The sequence below is a fragment of the Sylvia atricapilla genome, chromosome 2 (assembly GCF_009819655.1).
Source record: "Sylvia atricapilla isolate bSylAtr1 chromosome 2, bSylAtr1.pri, whole genome shotgun sequence".
NCBI classification, from domain to species: domain Eukaryota; kingdom Metazoa; phylum Chordata; class Aves; order Passeriformes; family Sylviidae; genus Sylvia; species Sylvia atricapilla.
Window position 1 is genome coordinate 85,962,937 of NC_089141.1, and position 19,481 is coordinate 85,982,417.

The 19,481-nt window shown below is 38.8% G+C and overlaps 1 protein-coding gene across 1 annotated transcript in view; it reads left to right on the forward strand.

The window, feature by feature from the left end:
• Positions 1-2,781, forward strand: part of SLC9A4 (solute carrier family 9 member A4) — a 31,238-nt gene extending 28,457 nt beyond the window's left edge. Inside the window, exon 12 of the mRNA XM_066313693.1 lies at positions 2,061-2,781. Coding sequence (XP_066169790.1) covers positions 2,061-2,368 — 308 coding nt within the window. The 3' untranslated portion in view covers positions 2,369-2,781. The remainder of the gene's footprint in view (positions 1-2,060) is intronic.
• The last annotated feature ends 16,700 nt before the right edge of the window (positions 2,782-19,481 follow it).

Below are 19,481 nucleotides of genomic sequence, written 5' to 3' on the forward strand. Positions count from 1 at the left end.
TTGTTTCTCCCTGGACTTCACAAGTCTCTTCCTTTCACTGTCTTTGGTTCCTGCCCTAAACACTCCATTCAAAGTCCTGTATGGGCACACACACATGTTGGCAGCAAAATGGAAACCCGTGGGATCTACACAGGGGAAAGAAATAAATGTTACTCGAGGGGATTTTTTTTTTTTTGTTCTGTCTATCAGGTCATCATCACAGGAGATATGTGTCTTTCTAAAAGAATTAAAGTATTCCACACAGCAATCTCAGACCTAAAATCACTGCAGACACTTTCAAGGGACCAAATGCTGCTGTAAGAAGAGGCATATTATTTTAGTGGGGAGAGAGCTAAATCCTGAGGCAGTGAATGCAAGCACTTTTTTCCTAATAGACAGGCCTGATTTTTAAGCCTTGCCTTGTAATCTATCCAAATAAGTAGACTTTTTGGTCTTAGGGCCGTTGTGTAGCATTAACACCACTTAAAGTGTCTTCAGCAGGAAAAAGCCACCCTAAAGTCCTCTCATAAGTTGTTGGGATGAGATGAATTGCACATGGAAACTAAGAGGAGAAGTACTCAGTATGTAGGGAATTAGAGTGACAACCACGTATATGCACATAGACATTTTCAGAGAGAAATGTCATCTCTTCTGTCTATGCCTGGAAGACCTTCTGGGGAAAAACATCTTCCAGCAAGTTTGGCTTAGGTCTTATATATAGTATGTGCAGAAATTTTAGCAAGTAAAAGGCCAGAAATGACCACAAATAAATTCTTGAATCACCTATCAGCTCTTTCTGCCACTCATATATTTATATTTCTGCTACTCATATACATCTCTGTCCAGAGAGGTTGTTGTTGCTCAGACGAGTTATGGACTTCCCATTCCTGAGGGTGCTCATGAGCAAGTGGATGGGGCTGAGCAACCTGGTCTGAAAGGTGGAAAGTTCCCTGTTCATGGCAGCGGGGCTGCAAGTAAGGGATCTTAAAGGTCCCTTCCAACCCTAACCAGCCTATGATTTTATGAATTATTTCTTTGGCAGTATGTATCATTCATACTTTGTAGCAGTGATGCTCCCAAGGAGCTAGGTAGAAACCCTGGAAGTCTAAGAAGTCCTCTCCTGCTTAGGGTGTAGCATGTCCATGTGGCCTATGAGCAACAGTGCTTTACTGTGAAATAAGCATTAGCTTAAAATAGTTTAATACCTATAGATCTGCAATAATTTTTTACATTTTGACACTGTGGCCATTGTCAATACATGTGTACTTTAATTGTAGCATGATTTGGACTAATTTTACTGTTCATAGACCTTTGTACTTATATCCCAGAACCTCCTAGTTTAGATTGTTAGGAGTTGTTTCTTACATTAAATATTTTCCTACTATGTAATTAGACTACAAGAGGATTTAAAAAAGTGAAAAAATATATTCTAGAAACTCAGCAGGATGAGAATACCAGTTATTGGCCCATTGCAGGCAAATTTTTACAGTGTACTTGTGGCAAAGCAAGCTGGTAGGAGCACATCTGACACACCCAAAGTAATCAAAGCAATCAAAGCACCCCTGGTTTCAGATGAAACTGTTCTCTTCCCACTTGTTAGTCACAGGTCACTGGCAAACTTGATTTTTAATGGACCAGAATTATCTCCTTTGTCACACTTTTATTTTGTGCTGTGAGTTTAAAAATGCTTTTAAACCATGTTACTAGGTACACTTGTGAAATTTGAGAAAACTTCAAATTACATAAAGGAACACTCTTGCATTTCATTCTTGCCCTTCATCCTTGCAGTAAAGGCACTGGGCAGGTCTGTAAGATAGCAAAAGGTAGGTGAATGTGCTTAGCTTCTAGGGTTTCAGTGTTGAAATAGGGTAAATAAAATCTTTTAAACATCAGCTTTGAGATGAAAATTAGAAATTAGGGCTATTTTTAATTCTTGACTTCTTCTTTATTCAGTAGTAATTATTTAAAATACTTCAGTGTCAGGGCATTGTATCAAATACCCTTTATCTCTCCTTTCCAATACCATGGCATTTCTCTTTTCTCTTCTTTAAAAAATGCATTATTTGTCTATTTTTCTTTAGATCAGCATAGAAGTGGCTCTGATGCTGCGTTCCCATTAATATCAAGATCCCAGCCCCGGCTACGGCCACTGGAAGCAAAACACCACCAAGAACTGATTCCAATGGCACACTTGGATAGACCAGCAGGTCCATCTAATCTGTCAGGACGAAGAGGAAATTCAATCAGCCGTCATCGTTTCACCAGAGCAGACATGCAAAAGGCTCTAGCTCCAATGCAAAAGGCTCAGTTCACTGTCAGAGAAGTAGAGGAGTATGAGTCAGAAGAAGAGACAGAAACAATGGCACCAGCCAGGTCATTAGTTATATGAGGAGCAGAGAAGATCAGTGTTTGCATCTCTAGGGCTCCTGGTGCACTGCTTCAAAAGAAATAACAAAGCTTTTATATGAACCAAACGATGATTCTCCTCTGGGGACCAGTGTACTTGTTCTCGTATCACTTTCAAGAGTTGTATTAAGGTACTTAGTGGCTCAGAGAAGACTCAAATTCTTATGTACTTATATCAAGCTTTCTTGCCAACAAAACACTTCAGGAAAGATGAGAACATGATATTTGTAGGGGTTTGGACATGGATTTAAGCAGCAGTAGATGGGTGCATGCAATGCTGTGAGTGGAAGCTGCCACTGCCTTTGTTTCATACTATGGTCTGCATCCAGAGGATAGAAATGTGTAAAGGGCATCCCTGACTTGTGAAAGCACAGATTGTTGATTAGTTCAACTTGCATAGAGGTGTGTGGGGGTTTTGTTAATTTTTTTTAAAATTATTATTATTTTTTTTTAATTTCAGAGCAGCTGAGCAGCTGCATTCTGGAAAAGAGTTAAAAACAGAAAGGCATTTTTTAGGGCACGTAAATGTCACTGAAGATGTCTAAACAAGATCTTAAGTCAAAAGGATTTTTGGTGGACATTTTCAGCACTTGAGAACCTCCCGGTAACTCAGGTTTTGGCTCTGCAAAAGTGCATAAAATCATCTACTGTGATGATCCATGACTCCAGCTACTTAAATCAATTTCAGTATGTAGGCTCCTATCACTCACCTACAGTTGTTTTGGATGAATAAAGGAGGTATCCTTGTATGTACAAATCCAGAGGAGTTTTCAGGCAGGAGTGCTGTCAGGATTTTATATGTAAACATGGAATGGCAAGAACAGACACAACATTTTTATGATTCAGCAAGTGGGAGATTTTCTTGTAAAGTATCTAACTTCTCCATTCCCCACTCCCACTTTGTGTGCCCAAATGCATGCACCATTTTCCACACTGCAACTGGACCAGCAATGCAGATAGGAAGCAAGAAACTGGGACCAAAAGTAGAGGGAACCCAACGCTATAGCCTGCTGGCTAGCAGAAAACAGAGGCCCTGTGTTTGTCTCCCAGATTTTAGTAGTGTGTCTTCCTACATTTTGTATAGGGAAGCTTTTCCTTAAAAAAAAGCAAGGCAGAAATAACCAGCAGGATGTGCGCTACAGCACTTGACCTCCCAACCTTTCTATAGAGCTCCTTTCCAAGTGGCTCTGTGTGCCCATGCTCCACTCTCCTCCCTAGCAGCAGGAGAAGAAAGAAGTATGGTCTTTAGCAATTTTGGGTAAGTCCAAGATGCCTAGTTTCTCTGAAGAAGTTCCTTTCTGCAGAATGGAAGCTGCATTGCCACTGTTTTCTGTGTCTTGCCATTACAGTTGAAATGATTTTACCCGAAGAGATGAATTGAGTCCAAAAGTCTGTAAACCCATGCTTACAGCTGAACTAAAGTAAAATCTATAGTTAAGAAATGCATCAAGTTCGGGCATGTTTTTGTCAAGTTTCCTTCTGACTCCTCCACTCAGACCTTGCTTAGCTGCCCAACTCAAAGCCTGTAAATGCTACTCTAAGAGTCAGAGATTCAAGAGTTAGAGATAGCAGTGCTACCTGCGTGTTTCTCTTTTTTATATTGCTGGTATTGCTTTTATGTCCTGGTCCATAAAAGAACTTATTTCTCTAAGTTATGATTTCACATTTCTCACAAAGGGTTTCTGATTCAGGACAGGTACAATCTAAACTAACAGACTTGAAAAGCACCACCAGAGGAAGAAAACCCTACAAGTTTTCTCATGTTTGCAGCTTTTATGCCTAGCAGGTTGTGATGAATCATCTGTACTGAAACTGTACAAAGTTTTATGGAACTTGAGATCTGTTTGTATTTCCTTATTGTGCCAGAGAAATTATATGACTTCCTTTTATGAAAAGAGTAGTACATTATTAAAACAGGGGAGGATTTTTCTTTTGTACCGATACTGAATTAGCAATGAAATACAGTTCTGTACCTGAAAATCAACAAATAAACCCAGCCCCACCGGAGGAGGAAGTGCTCCACAGTGTTTTTAAACAAAAGCCTTGAGCCAGATCTCAGTCCTACAGCAAGTTATATTGACATATCATAAATCTAAATTAAAACATGATATTAAGGGAAAGTGTTATACAAACGCAGGTCTTAAATTGCACTGTGAGCCACACGGTTGCCACACGATGTTTAATTGAGGGCAAAATTAGTATCCATATGATGTGGTCTTAGGCCACATAGGTGCACAGAGTAGGGCAACAGAGGTGTGAAACCTGCTTCTGCATGGCAGAGCCATGGGGGTCCAGGATCTCCAAAACTGGCTGGTGGGTGATATGAACTGCTGGCAGACCCTGGGAACAGAGAGAATGTGGAAATCTGAAAGAAGGTGAAGAAGGGGTAGTGTCTCATCTTCTAAGGGTGATGTCTCTCTCAGGAGAGACAGCTTTAATGGAGGAATTACTGTGAGCTGCAAATTCAGCGTTTCATCTTTAAGAAGATTTAATCCACTAATTGTTTGGGGGAACTGGACAGAGACAAACTCTCTGAGACAAGGATTAATGGGATATCAGGAATGTCATGGGAAGGGACTAGACATACAACATGAAAAAGAGGAGGCTGTGCATTTTGGCCAGTGTATGTTTGACAGATACGCTCAAAATTGACTCCTAAATTCCTCAAATATTGTAGAAGTTGCAGAGCATTGTATAATTACCCATCAGACGTAGGAGCAAAACATCCAGTTTCTAACTATGGGTTTATATTAGGACTAGAGAAAAATAATAAACTACTAAGACAATTAGTGCATAGATGGAGTCAAATCTCCCTCCTTTGCTTCATTCTTACTCTTCTCGTTGATGAAATCAATGACCCAGAACTTCAGAGAGTGTAAAGCTGTAGAGCAGCTAGAAGTTAATAGAGTGCTCTCAGATTTTGCAGTCTGGCTCCTAAACTTGTAAAGTCTATTTTTAGTTTTCTTTCCTAGCAATTAGTAAATAGTACTGGAAGAAAATTTCCTTCTGTGCCATTAGTTGCTGTTAATGGTTTTGCTGGCCATCAGCCAAGAAGAAACAGTGCAAATGCCTATATAAAATATGTTCCAAAATATAGTGTTGCACATTTTATTATTTTTTATAGTTATTTCTTACTTGTGGACAAAAAAGTTCTCCTGAAAAAAGCAAAAAGCACATTACATTTTAAATAGTAATAACTACAGCAATATCTTATTGCAAGTAACTTAATCTATGTCTATAGGCTTTCAGGCCTCACTGTAAAGAAAGCTGACATGGTTTAGGGCATGGATTTAAATCCAGTGTGTTGGGATTCTTAAACACTTTAACCTGGGTCACATCCAGGAACCTTGTGCTGATAATTTACAAAGGTAAGTTAACTCAAGATTTTTTTTTTTTTTTTAAATTCCACACTGATTAAAGGTGAACTGGCACAGGAAACCCATGCCCAGAAGGTGAAGATTATTATTCAAAATCCAGAGAGGAAATAAGAGCTCAGAAAATTAAGACTTTTTCCTTGGGCAGAAGGATGGAGAAAGACAGGTGAGTTTCAGGAAGGAATAATAAAGAATAGCCTTTAGCTTTCATAGTAGAGAAAACAGGAGATATAACATGTTGTGGTTTAAGCCCAGCTTGCAACTCAGCCCTATGCAGTCACTGATTCACTCCCCCGCTGTGTGATGAGGGAGAGAACTGGAGGAAAACCTTGTGAGTTGAGATAAAGACAGTTTAATAAGTAAAATAAAAGTCACACACACGCAAGCAAAGCAAAACAAGAAATTAATTCACCACTTCCAGTGGACAGATATCTCCAGGCAAACTAGGCTCCCATACACATAGCAGTGACTTGTGAAGGCAAACATCGTCACTTTGACTGTCCTTGCCTGCCTTCCTACTTCCCCAACTTTTATTGCTGAGCATGACACTGCACAGTGTAGGATCCTTTGATCAGTTGGTTGGGATGCCATGTTCTATCATGGCATCCCCAGCCTCTTCGTTGGTGGAGTAGGGTGAGAGGAAGATTAGGTCTGTGCTCTGTATACACAAAACTCTGTGTAAGCACAGCTCAGCGATACCAAAACATGCTGTTATCAACACTGTTTCCAGCACAAATCCAAAATACAGGCCCATATGAGATACTGTGAAGAAAATTAACTCTATGCCAGCTCTAAACCAGCTCACACCTGAACAGAACTTGTTATTCATTGAGAAAAATAAGACAAGAACCATCATAATGAGAAAGTATTTTAGTAGTAAAAGCAACTATGGTCAAACAGGATATTGCAGAAAAAGGGAGGGATTTATTGAGGTCAGTAATATGCTTTGAGCAGTTGGCAGTATTTTTATAAGCTGTTAGATCTTGTTGCTCTTGCCACAGCTATTGCTTTTCAATTAACAACCCTGGTGAGTAAGAATGTGTAGTAAAAGATGAATCTCTTCTTTAGAGAACTTAGCAAGAGGGATGCAGCAGCAAGGGGAGTGCCAGCAATCAGGACAAGATAGCAGCCTGTGCAGGGAGCATCTGAGTTGTGACCTCCAGAAATACAAGTTAACAGGGTACACTGAAAGGAGGCACTGCAGTGGTTTCTCTTCAGGGGACATTGGTGCCCACTCCTGAGCAGTCAGGGCTGCTGCCATCTGTACAGCACCCACGGAAAAAGTTGCAGGTTACAGGAAAATGCCAGCAAGCAGGATAGGTGTCCTGGGTTGGAGTATAGGATGTGCACAAAGTATTCTATCACCATCTTCATGAACGGATGAATCCAATTGCTGGAGTAGTGCTCTTCCCAGGCCCCCATCCCTCTGGGGTGCCTTATGTTAATGGCCCATCAATGCCTTGTGCATGACTCACAGATAACTCCCTCTGGGAGTTATCTCTCTTTAATGGGCCATCAAGGTCCCCCCGGTATGACTCATCATCCCATTGTGAGATGCTCTCCCAGGGGGAGGAGCCAAGCATTCTCACCTGGATATAAGCTGGGATTTGGGCACAGCGCAGGCAGCCCTTACCCACTGGATTACCAGACCTTTCTACAGGATCACTGCTTAAGGAAGACCACCTCACCTGGATTGCTTCCTTCACCCTGCTCACGTTGTATTCTGACTCTGTCAGTGGTCTTTTGTATTATTGCATTTATTTTATCTTTTTTCCCTTTTCTTCTCATTAAATTGTATTTCTGACTTGGAGCCTCTCACTTGCTTTGCTTCCAAACCACTACAATAGGGAAGGATGCTGTGAAAGATCCAAAAGTGTTTCTGAGTCACACTAGGGGAAGACACTGGCAAAGAATGCAGAACCAGGGGCTGGGGGAGGCAACTCCCCTTGTAGCATGGCTAAAAACACCAGTGAATGGAGCACGCCTATCAAAGCCAGAGAGAGGAAGTGGGAACAGATGGAAAAGAGCAAATGTCCTGGCTGGAGTTCTAGGTGGATTGATTTAGTGCTGTGCATGTGCCAAGGAAGTACACCAGCTTAAATGACAAAAGTTCAGATGTGTTCAGAGCAGCACAGGGAAGTTATATGACATTCAGGAAAGAAGGTCAGAGTTTCAGGCTGGAGAGCTTTATAGGGATCGTGTTTAATGCGAGGAGGATAAAATTCGTGTTTATAAGAGAGACAGTCAAAGAAAGAGGACCAGTGATATCTGTAGGGGAAACCATCAAATTGCTGTGGATGCAAAATACAGCTTATAAGTAACAGATAAAAAAAATTATGAAATGTTATGAAAATGTTATTTTCTTGCTGGTGTGTCAGTTTTGAGAACTAATATTTTCAGTTTTTTTCTGCCCAAAGACTTAGATCCCAAAACCTCACATTTTATTGTCATATATGAGTGGAACTACTATTTAAAAGCCTGTGGGTGATTGGAAAACAGCAACAAATATTTCCATGCTTCCTTTTTTCATATGTACTCTTTTAATTTTTTTTTTTTATTTACACATATGCATAAAACACAAACACTGAGAGTGGAAAAGCAGATTACCTTATCTTTATATTTTGTTTGCTTTTTAGGTAGGTTAATTATGTTGTTTTTTTTTGCCAAACTCACTATATTTAAGAACCTTAATTAAGGGTGTTATGTTATATGAGTAATATTCTGGACCTGTTAAAATGACTGGAAGTCTATTGAGCTAAGTTGCCTAGTTAATTTCATTTTGAGAATCTCATTGTTAATCACAAGTGAAATTCCTTTTTCTTTCCTTCATTGGTTTCACAGGTGTTAAACTTCAAAAGTTAATATTCATTCTTGTTTATTTCTAGTCCACCCACCCTTATGGAAAAATTTGGCTACTTTTCAATAATAAGAAAAGTGACATGGACTGAAGAAAACAATGTCAAATTCTGATTTTCAGAGTTTTCTTTGGCAGGGCAGGTTGCAGCCCCACCAACAATGAGCAGCTGGTCAAGAGTAGACACTCAAAATGAACATTGTCCCTTACTTATTTTTCTAGAATTCTTGTGGGAGAAAGGTACAAAAAAGGAAGTATCTGCCAAAGATAGCCACAGTGAGCTGTGGGCATAGGTGTTACCATCTGCAACATCCCTTTTACATGTGCAAACACAGATCAGATTATTAGATATCTGCTCAATGCTTTCTCATCAGTAACCAATTCTGCTAAATATAAAATTATCATAAAAGATGCTTGAAGTTAAACTACTGGGACCTGTGACAGGTATTAATTTATAGTCATTATTTGGTACTCAGCTTAGCACCATTTGCTAAGCTTGCAATGATCTAATGAATTATCAGCAGTGATAAGGGGTGAAAATAATGAGTTATGCATGAATCTATAAAAAGGACCCTTAAATTTTTTAGGATATCTTGGAATAAACCCTATAACCCTTTAGACAGCTATAATCCTGACTTTACTTATGGGTAAATGTCCTGGGCTGACTTTATGATGCTAAATTTCATTCCCAGCCATCTATTCTGCTTATGCTGGATATTGAGATCTGTGCTTTTAAATCTAGATCTGAGAGGGAACTGGGGGAGAAGGAAAAGCACATTATATTTATGTTTCTGTGGCTGTACTCAAAAACATAAAAATAAGAGCTTCAGCTTGCTCTCATGGACTGGGTTGTCTGCAGCACAGACAGTGGGAGAGAACTCTACTTTGCTTTTAGTTGGTTTTTTAGATACTTGAGGTAGAGAAGTTCCCTGGACTGTGGCTTTTCTTTTTCTTGGAACTGTTCAGCCCTTTCCTGGACTGAAAACCCAGTAAAACACTGGGAGTTCACTCCTGTGGCCCACTGGGGCTCAGGACATTGCATTCCAGCACTAGAGGGATTGAGAGACACTCAGTGAGCCAAGAAACACCCACAAAGGACTCTCCCTGAACCACAGAAGCACTTTCTGAATTTGTCATCTCTTCAGAACAGCAAGAGATTTTATAGTTTAATATTATTAATTATTAATGCCTGTGAATACTTTGTTTGTTAAATTAACAATTTTTTCCACTTTTCTAGATGGAGGTTATCTTCCGAACAGGTAGGGGGAAGGGCCACTGAATTTTGCCCTTTAGGGAGCCATCCTTTTGGAAGCTACCTTCCAAATTTGTTCCCAACCAGGACAGTAAATTTCCCATCACAGAAGCTTGGGCTGGGTGAAAAAACAATATGTGAACGAAAGTCAGCTACCCACTTCAATATTACGTGATGATATAATGTCAGCTTCAATATTACATGATGATGAATATTGATAATATTTGCTGTGGTGCACAGTGTCTTCCAGATGCTGCAGGAAGGCAAAGCACAGATAGTTCAGTGTCAGGGCATCCTGAGATTTATGCCAGTGTTGAAATCCTGTGTGTGAGGCAGAGAAACTTGCACAAAAAACTGATCATTGTGTACACATAACACAGGAAGAGTGCCAGGAAGAAGAGATATTGATTCTTTGACCCCAAGTCTACCTTTCCTTCCTTTTTTGCTTTCAGGTGACTGAAACCTACAGAAAGGAACAAAAGAACAGGCTGAAACTTTTCGTTCATCTCACACCACAAAAAAGGAAACAATTCATACAGAAATTTTGTATGCACTGCTTCAAGCCAGACACCAGGACTTGCTGTTTACAAACACACAGTGTCCTAAAACATGTCACAAAATTTGCCATATTTAAGATACATGTACAAAATCTATGTAATGTTAAAAAAAAAAAAAAAAAAAAAAAAGAAATTCCACTCATTTTTCCCTTGTACATTCATTGCTGTTCCTTTCAAAAAACTACACATGTTCTGCACGTTTTGCTTAGTTCCAAAAGCTGGTGACATGGTAGTCTATGGCAAACCCACTTTTTTCTTGGAAAATGGAACAGAAACTCTTGGAAGCTGCTCCTCTTTCATTTTGGTCTGATAGGGATGGGGAACTGGAGATATTTAACACAGGTTTTAGAACTAGACAAGCCTCCTAAGGCTAAAGACACTCAGGTCTAAGGCATATACGGTTGCCACAAGCCATCTGAGTTGCTATGTTTGGCAGAGGAACCACAGAAGCCCTTTGTCCTCTGGGGCTGAAATTGGTGGGGACCTACTCAAGGCAGCCAATGGCACTTAGGGCATAAATCTATTGAACACCTTGCAATGACCTGATAAACAGCTCTGCCTCCACTGACCCCAGTGATTGCTTTGACACCTATCCCATGTGCAGACACCTTAGTGGTGAACACATGAATGCAACTCCCTGTGCCTGAATTAGCATTCCACTGACCTGATCCTTTTGGCACTTATGAAAGAAAAGTGTTCTTTCAAAGAAAGGCATTATGACTGCTTTATCTTTGAGACAAATCTTCTTTTCCTCCTCAATAAATTAAGCTATTTCCACATGTACACATAAAGCACATATACATAGGTATACACATATATAGTTATATATATATATATATTTATCTTTCACAGTGTCTCACTGTGTGCAACTCCCATATTCTCTTAATTTCTAGAAGACTCTCTATCTGCAAGTGTATTTGGTTCTGTCAGCTCTAATGGCTTTAGCGATAGAGAATTGCAAGGCTCACATCACTGCAGCCTCAGATGGACCCTTTGGCTTGAATTCTACGTAATAATAAATATTCCAAATCATTCCTCATCATTTTCAGAAGTATGCAAACATAGATTCAAATGAAAGTGATGTCTGCTGTCAAATGTCTTAGCAATTTGAAGGAGCTTTTTTCAGGAGTTTTTTTCTTACTTTTCCATAGATACTGATTTACCAAGAACTGCAGAGCAGATAGAGCAGCTGGTGCCAAGATCAGATTTACATGTTTTGTTCATAGGTAATGTAAAGAAAGATAGATGTAGTGACCAAGCTCAAAACATCATAGAAACAAGTTTCCATGAGTTAGGTTAGGTTCCAAAGCTCAAATGAGCTCATTTAGTTATTATTGTTGTTGTTATTGGTGGTGTTTTGTTTTATCTTGTTTTGATCTCCCAGGTTTTGGCCTTGCACTATGTGAAAATCTAAAATAATGGATAAACTAAATTTCTGCGAGATAACAACATTAATTAGGCTTTATCTGCTGGAAGAGGAATGCTTTCACCAAAGAGGAAAGGAGCTGCAGTGACCTCTGTTGATGGAATTAAGCAGTGTGTTTAAAGAGTCAAATAGGAAAGGTGCCACATTCAAATCCTCTGCTGTAAATCAATAGAACAAAAAGCAAGCTGTGCTAAGAAAAAAAACCAAAACGTTTCAGGATGACTATGAAAAAGAATGACACTCTCACTTAACGCTCACTGAAGTCCGAAAAGATTATCAGGGTAGTTGCATTTAAAAATTATTTTTAGATTTTTTTTTTTTGATGTGGGATTAAAAACCATTGGCATAAAGGCAGAGGACATAATCCAGAAGGGACGTGTGGGGTTTTTTTCAGTGCTATAGTGCATTCCAGGAGCTTATATCACCAAAAGAAAACATCGTGCCTGCATGTATTACATGACCTGAATTTAGTGACCAGTTCCCCATGCCAGACTGACACTCAGTATTCTTGAAGTTTTGAGGCAAAGAAGCTTTCCAGTTGGCAGGCTGCCTGTGGCAGAAAGAAATATCTAGGAACTGTCATGCCTTTATGACCAAGAATTTGGAACGTGTCCTTATGGGCTAGTTCTGATACAGGAAAATAATTAAACACATGAAAACCCACAAGGATCTGGACCTTAATGCTTAACTTCAAGGCTGGGAGGAGTCTTATTAGAGGCAAGCATTTAAGGATTCATCCCATATGAATAAAGTTATTGAAATCAATAGGAAAGCTTCCATTAAGAACTAAGTAGTTTGTGGAAATGGGAGTAGTATGTCCTGAATTTTTACAGACTTGGGCCTTTGCTCAGAACTACTCAGTATTAAACAAAGGCATAAATAAGGGGCAGGGCTTTATGTTCTTAAAGTTATTTTATGTTTCCAAACTGCCCGGTAAACAATTGGTACCCACACTGTTTGTCTTTTCCAGGAGACACAGTGATAGAAATTGGTATCGGTTTCCTTCAGTGTCAGTGTTATGGTAGGTCTGATTATGATCACCTAGATGGAATCCTTCCCAGTTCAGGTATTTCAGTTTGATAATGCCTGCACCAGAGCCTGAGAATTTTTTTTTTTTTTTCAGTATACTTTACAGAACCACTGCTGTGCCTAAAACATCCTTCTCACAAGAGACAAATGGATATTGTTAATGACGTTTTACTAGTACCTACTACAGTATTCTCATTCAGGACTTGTAGAGAATGATTTCTGCAAGTGTAAGGAGGGAAAAATACCAAGTTCATTCTGGTTTTTATAAAAAAATAGTAGGAAATGTACATAACTAAATATCTTATTTTGAGACAAATAAATATAACCCCCAAAATAAAACATCAGTGCACTATGATATCATTAACCAGATATTAATTATGTACTTGGTCTGTCAGTTTAAGGATATCAAGATACAGAGAGTGTAAAGATTTAAACCTATCCCAGTTTGCATATGTTATAGATACAATACATTTTGTGGTGTCTTTATACAAATTTCAGAGTAAAGCCAAATATTTATAGCTGCCTCTTTGAGAACTACATGCTGCCAGGCATGAAGGAAGTATTGATGTATCTTCTATATATAATTAATTATCCTGGTGAAGATCTTCATGGACTGCTGGGAAATTATGTCTGGATATTGTCTCTGAATGACTCTGACAAATTTTGTGCAAAGTAGTCAGGTTATGAGGTATAGCTGGGGAGTATGTTAGATAAAAAATTTATTTTCTTCAGTATATCATCATCCTACACAGACCTCTACATGTTAAAAGACACCAAATACCCACTCACCATGCTAAATATAAACCAAGAAAAGACTATTCCTGGAAGAGTTTATATATTAAGTAAATTGATTCTATGTTAGAATAGCACATAGAACCATTCTATATAAAGAACGATTTTTTTCTTCTGATTGTTATTCTACCTTGTGGTAAGAATTTTTTGGGGTTACTTAGCATAATTATGAAAGGAACTTTTGTAATATTGTACATAGCTACAACTTTTGGACTGACGCTGAAATCACCTGTGCTCTGACATCTCAGCTAAAACTGAGTTTCCACATGTATTAGCTTTGTGACCTCAAGTATCATTTTAGGAAGCAGGCTGTGACTTGAAAGGAACCAAAATATCTTATTGCTGCTTTCTACTGTGCATTCTTATTACCCAGCATACACAATTTATAATTTAGTTCTTTTCCAATTTAATTTTATAGTGCATTTATGAACAAGTTCCTGAGCTGGTATTTATTTAGAGGTCTTTAGAGGTCATCTCTTTTGGCTTATCTTATAGAAGAGAATGGAAAAAGTCAGCAGTCATCTTTTTTTACATCTGTGAAAGTATCTTTTTCATACAATTATAACTGTTTGACAGGAATTTGCTCAAAGTTAATGAATATCTTTGGATAGAGATTAAAAATGGAAAATTACATCTTCAGAGATGTACTTTTCTTTAAATTACTAGTATGTGAAAACTGTTTTGGAACTTTAATTGCTGCTACAGGCTTACTACAAAATAAACTTTGCAATAAGCCCTGGCTGATCCTTATCTATAACCAAAATTTCTCCACACTGGCAGTAGCATAATGTAGGGTAAAATCATATTTAGATTTGGGCTTTTTGCAACTGAATTCAAAAAAGCAGGATTTTCTCTTCAAACAGCCCCAATTTTCTTCTCTCTGTATGTAGAGATTATCTGGATCCTGCAGTAATTGCTGGTTTGGTCAATTGCTTGATTTTCTACAGTGAGGAGACTTACATATTTTCTGGTTTTGGCCCTACACAGAAGTATTTGGGTATGATTTCTCAGGGTAAACTGGACAGTTCAAACCCAGAATTTGAGTGACCTCCTGAGCAGGAAGCCAACTTCTCTGTTCAGTGCCAGCTCTGAATCATAACAATTATGCCTATTTCCAAAGACTGCATCTGAATGTGCCATTCTTTTGACCCTTGTGATTTTGGCAATTTGTATCTCTCTGTTCATGCTATTTTAGTGTGATGCAGGTGAGAGAATCCTGAGTCTCAATCCCAGGAGAGAAGGCTTCATCTAATTCTCCCAGGGAGGCAACAACTACAGAGGTGATAGGTAAGGTCCCTTATCGTCACAGAATCACAGAATGGTTGAGAAGGGACCTCTGGAGGTCATCTGCTGACTCCCCTATAGTGAGTAGTAAGCTGGAAAATACCTGGAGAATGCACACACTTACAAGTTTCTTAGCAAGGATCAAAACTCATATTCCATCCCAGCACTGTAAGAAATTCTTCAGGAAAAGAGGTACATGCCATGAGCCATGAAGGAGGAGGCACCCTGCCTAGGCTGGCCTGTGATATTTTAACAGTAGCTGTGTGCAAACATGGGATTTGAATCCACCACATTTGGCTTCAGATGTGTGCCCAGCTTATCAAGCTGGGGCATCCTTTGTGCTCGGCTCTAGGAGGCAGCATCTACAGCATCTACAGCATTGATCTACAGCATTGAAAGCAGCAAGCAGGCCTTTTTGAAGTTCCTGCTGCCTTCCAGGAGCCCTAAACAGATCCCAAGGTGCCATTACTACAGGACAGATGAGGCATCCTAAAAATAAAATTATAATTACATTTTTCTGAGCAACTGAAAGGAGTTTAAGTGATTTTGCCCTTTTTTTTAGACCAGCATCTGAACACATTTTTTATGATGCTAGGGCTGACCTTGAGGGCAGTTGTTAAAAGACATGCTGATACTTTTTACTCTGTACCAGCATACTTGCATGGGTTCAAAAAAAGCAATATCTGGAATCAGAGCAGCTGTATCATCATCTCTGTCATGAGCTCCATGCCCATGTTCATTTAAGAAGCCCATCTGTTTCGCCTTAAGAGTGCATCTGCTCACATGTGTGTTGTACTGAGCTAGCCTGGGAATCCTGCTGCTAGGACCCCCTAGCATGCAGGATCAAAAAAGTTTTAGCTCTTCACTACTGAACTTCATATGTCACTATATTTCGAGTTTCAAGGTTGTTTGACTTCTGCAGTAGAAAACACAGATCAGGCAGATTCCTCTTTTCTCTTGAAGGTTTTTCTGTTAAACAACTACTCTGGTTTATTTCAAACACTGCAGGGTGATGTTTGCTGCTGTTACAGGACTGCCACCAACGTGCTGGTCTAGCTGAGATCAGAACCAAACTCCTGGTGTGACAACTTTACTTCACCACAAGACAGGCGGAGGTTAATTGCACAGGATAGATATACAGCCTATGCTCCTCTCCTCAAAACTGGCATTTCCCAAGGCACCTGCAAATGGAAAAGGAGATTTACTTATTTCTAAGTATTGAGAGGCGATGAACCCTGTTACTGGTTATGTTAGAAATTTTGCTAATTCTGTATTTTCGCAGTGTGTTCCTTCCTCAGAAGGTAGAGATGGAGTGTCACACGGGACGAGTTAAAAAAAATACTGGTAGTTAATGACTGTGAATGTAACTGCTCCACCTTTTTTTTTTTCCATGACGCAATGTTCCAAGAGAGACTGTTGCATAAGAAAGTAATCAGAGGCAGGTTAAGTTACAAGGAAATGGACACAATCTTCTCAATAAAGTAATGCTATTCTGACTTGACTTCTATGAGTTGATTTGTTTTTTGTGGGCATGGGACACACTTTACCATTCCTCTTCACTTTTCTGCCAGGGTACTTAGGATGGTTTTTTTCAGGGTGTAGTTTTCTGCTAGTTGGTTTTTTGTTTGTTTGTTTTTCTTCCCAGGATTTTTTTTCTTTGTTTGCTGAACTTTTTTCCCCTATGTAGCCATTTCTCTGATTAAAAAGTATGCTCACATTTTGGTACCCATATATAATTGTGGGATCAAATCCAACTGCTTTTTTATGACTTTTAAATGCTGGCAATTAGAGTGGAGAATGCTAACATTTAAGTACCTATGCCTGGCTGAAATGATTTATAAATACAGGAGCAGATTCTATTTGAAAGATTTGCAATCATTAAGAGATGGAATATAATTTCAAATATAGGACTGCTTATTAGAGCTTATTACATGGAAGATACATAAAATATAAATAAAATTATAGTTATTTATATGGGCATATATGCGTGCATGTGTGTTTGTGTGTAAATATATTGATATATATACTAAATATATATGAAAGGAAAAGAGGCTGTCTTTAGTCATTGAAGAAGCAGTAAATTTGCTCTCTACTAAACTGCTAGCATTTGAATACAATCAAAACCAGGGTATAGATAGGTGAAGAGGGTATGAGGTGTGATACACAGTGATACTGTGATTACCAAAAGACTGTCAATGCTGAAAATGTTCATCATATTTTTTTCAGTGGTATGTTATGCATATCTTGCCTTTCAAATTTCATCAAATGCTGAGAAAGTTAACTGATATAATTTCACTGAGACAAAGTAAATCTGACATCTTCCTCATTATGCAAATGTATTCAGTTTGTTTCTATACCAGTGAGAAACCATTAGTTTGTTAACAAAAATTTCCACTTTTCTCAAAGCTTTCCAAAGAAGCGTCCACATTTTCCATTCCTGAAAGCTCCTGTATGCATCTTCCCAGTTTAAAATGCCATATAAATTCTTTGAGAAGTTTTGTAACATCAGAAATTTTTTGCTATTACTTTTTTTTTTTTTTTTTCATCTGGAAAACTCTGATAATGAAAATGTTGTACTCAACTCAAGAATACAAGAGTATTTCTTAATACTCTTCTGGAATGTTAAATGAGTCATAGGGTTCAATAATACTGTCTCTGAAATAATGAGAAGGCTCTGTCTAGGAAGATTTTGATGCCTGGCTGCTACTTGCTCTAAGCACTGCAGCTTTGCTCTCTTAACCCCACACACTGATGCTATTCCACTTCAGAAGTGCTAAAATCCAGGCTGTAGGCTGGGGAGGATTGTACCTTTTATCTCTGGAGTGCAGAGACAGAATTTAACAGCTGTAGTCTTTTGACTCTAAATTTAGGGTGTCTTCAAATCAGGGGCTTTCTTCTAACCCTTACAGCCTCTCTGACTATTCCACCAAACACACCTCCTCTTTAAGAAGCAGTGGGAAAGGTGGACTTTCCCATGATATGTCTTCTTGAATGAATGAATGATTTTCTTTTATTTCTTACCTGATTGTTTGTGCTAACTTTCCCAAGGACAGGATTACATGAAGAATTGAAGAAGATTTATTCTTAAACATGAATCATAGGAACAATGATCTGGACTGATCTTTATTGAAAAGAAACCCTACATAACATTCTGTGTAAAAATTAAAGCCGAACTCCACCAAGTCAAGTGGAAAACCTCTGTTCACACCAGCTGCCTTTTGGTCATAGAGCCAAGCAGCTGAGATAAGCACTTGAAGATTCTTCAAGGGTTTATGAATCTTCTGCAGTGAAAATATAGTGACATAAGAGACACAAGCAATGGCTAATTGACTTCAATGTGTCGGCTGTATAAAGAGAAGTAATGGAAAACTGAGTAGAGATAAACAAAACACAAACCCAGCAAAAAGAAGAATTAATCAACTCATGAAGTCCATCTTTCTGAATCCTAACAGAAATATATATAGAGAGAGTCTATAAAAATTACCACCTATTATAATTTTTTTTCTAAATAACATATGCTTACTATTTAAGTCCTGCATGTATTAGCGTACAGATATTTAATTCTCTGGCAGCAATTCACAATTGCAAAACACCTTCTGTGTATTAGGGCTACTTCAGCTGTCAGGAACACTTCCCTGGCTACAGTGGGATACATACAGCATTACTCAAGATAGAGTCAGTTTTGAGTTTTGGGGAATGTAAGGTAGGTTTTTATGCCTTTGCTAAAGGATGGCTCCTTGTAGCTAGTGATGACCTGAGGAAGCACTGGGTGCATTAATTTGTATTTTTCAGGTGTGTTCTTGGGATAAAGAGAAGAAACAAGAGGGTGTCAGAAACAAGGTACAGATGAGAAAGGGGCCGTGGGATGAACAGCTCCCTATACCACACATTAATGCTGTCCTAGCTACTGTTATCAACTGACCTTCGTCACTGCCACAGGATGGCATTCTGTAGCATCCCAGAAGATATTTCTAGACTCCTGCTTAGGATCTGAGTCCTCTTAGAAAAGTCCTTATCTAGGGCCTAAATATGACCTGCAATACGTTTTCAAACCAGCTTGTCTTGGTGAGAGGGGAAACAGAGAATAAGGTGGTAGTTGATTTCCTTCAAGACAGAACACAGCCTGCACACATTTTTTGCTTGCTTCAGAACTGCTTGAGAAACATTGTAACTTTTTTTAAAAAATGAAACTTCTCCAGGGAAAAAATCCACAACCTCTCAGCATTTTTGAAAGCAGCACTTGTTCAACACACTTGTGCCATTGATCTAGTGGCAAAGACTGAGCCAGAAATGTAGCTTAGCACAAACTGGGTCAGTCTTTACCTTGCCCTTTGCAAACAGAGGTTACACCTCTCCACTTCAAAGGTTGTCAGAATTGTAAATAAGAGCTACAGCACTAAATCACTTCAGCCTCCAATTTCGACGCTTGAACTCACGGAAAAGCATCAAGAAACATGTTTATCATATCTGCCATAATCTATTTCTCTGGTTTCAAAGGAAAATTCTTATTGCTGCTGATGGCACTGGA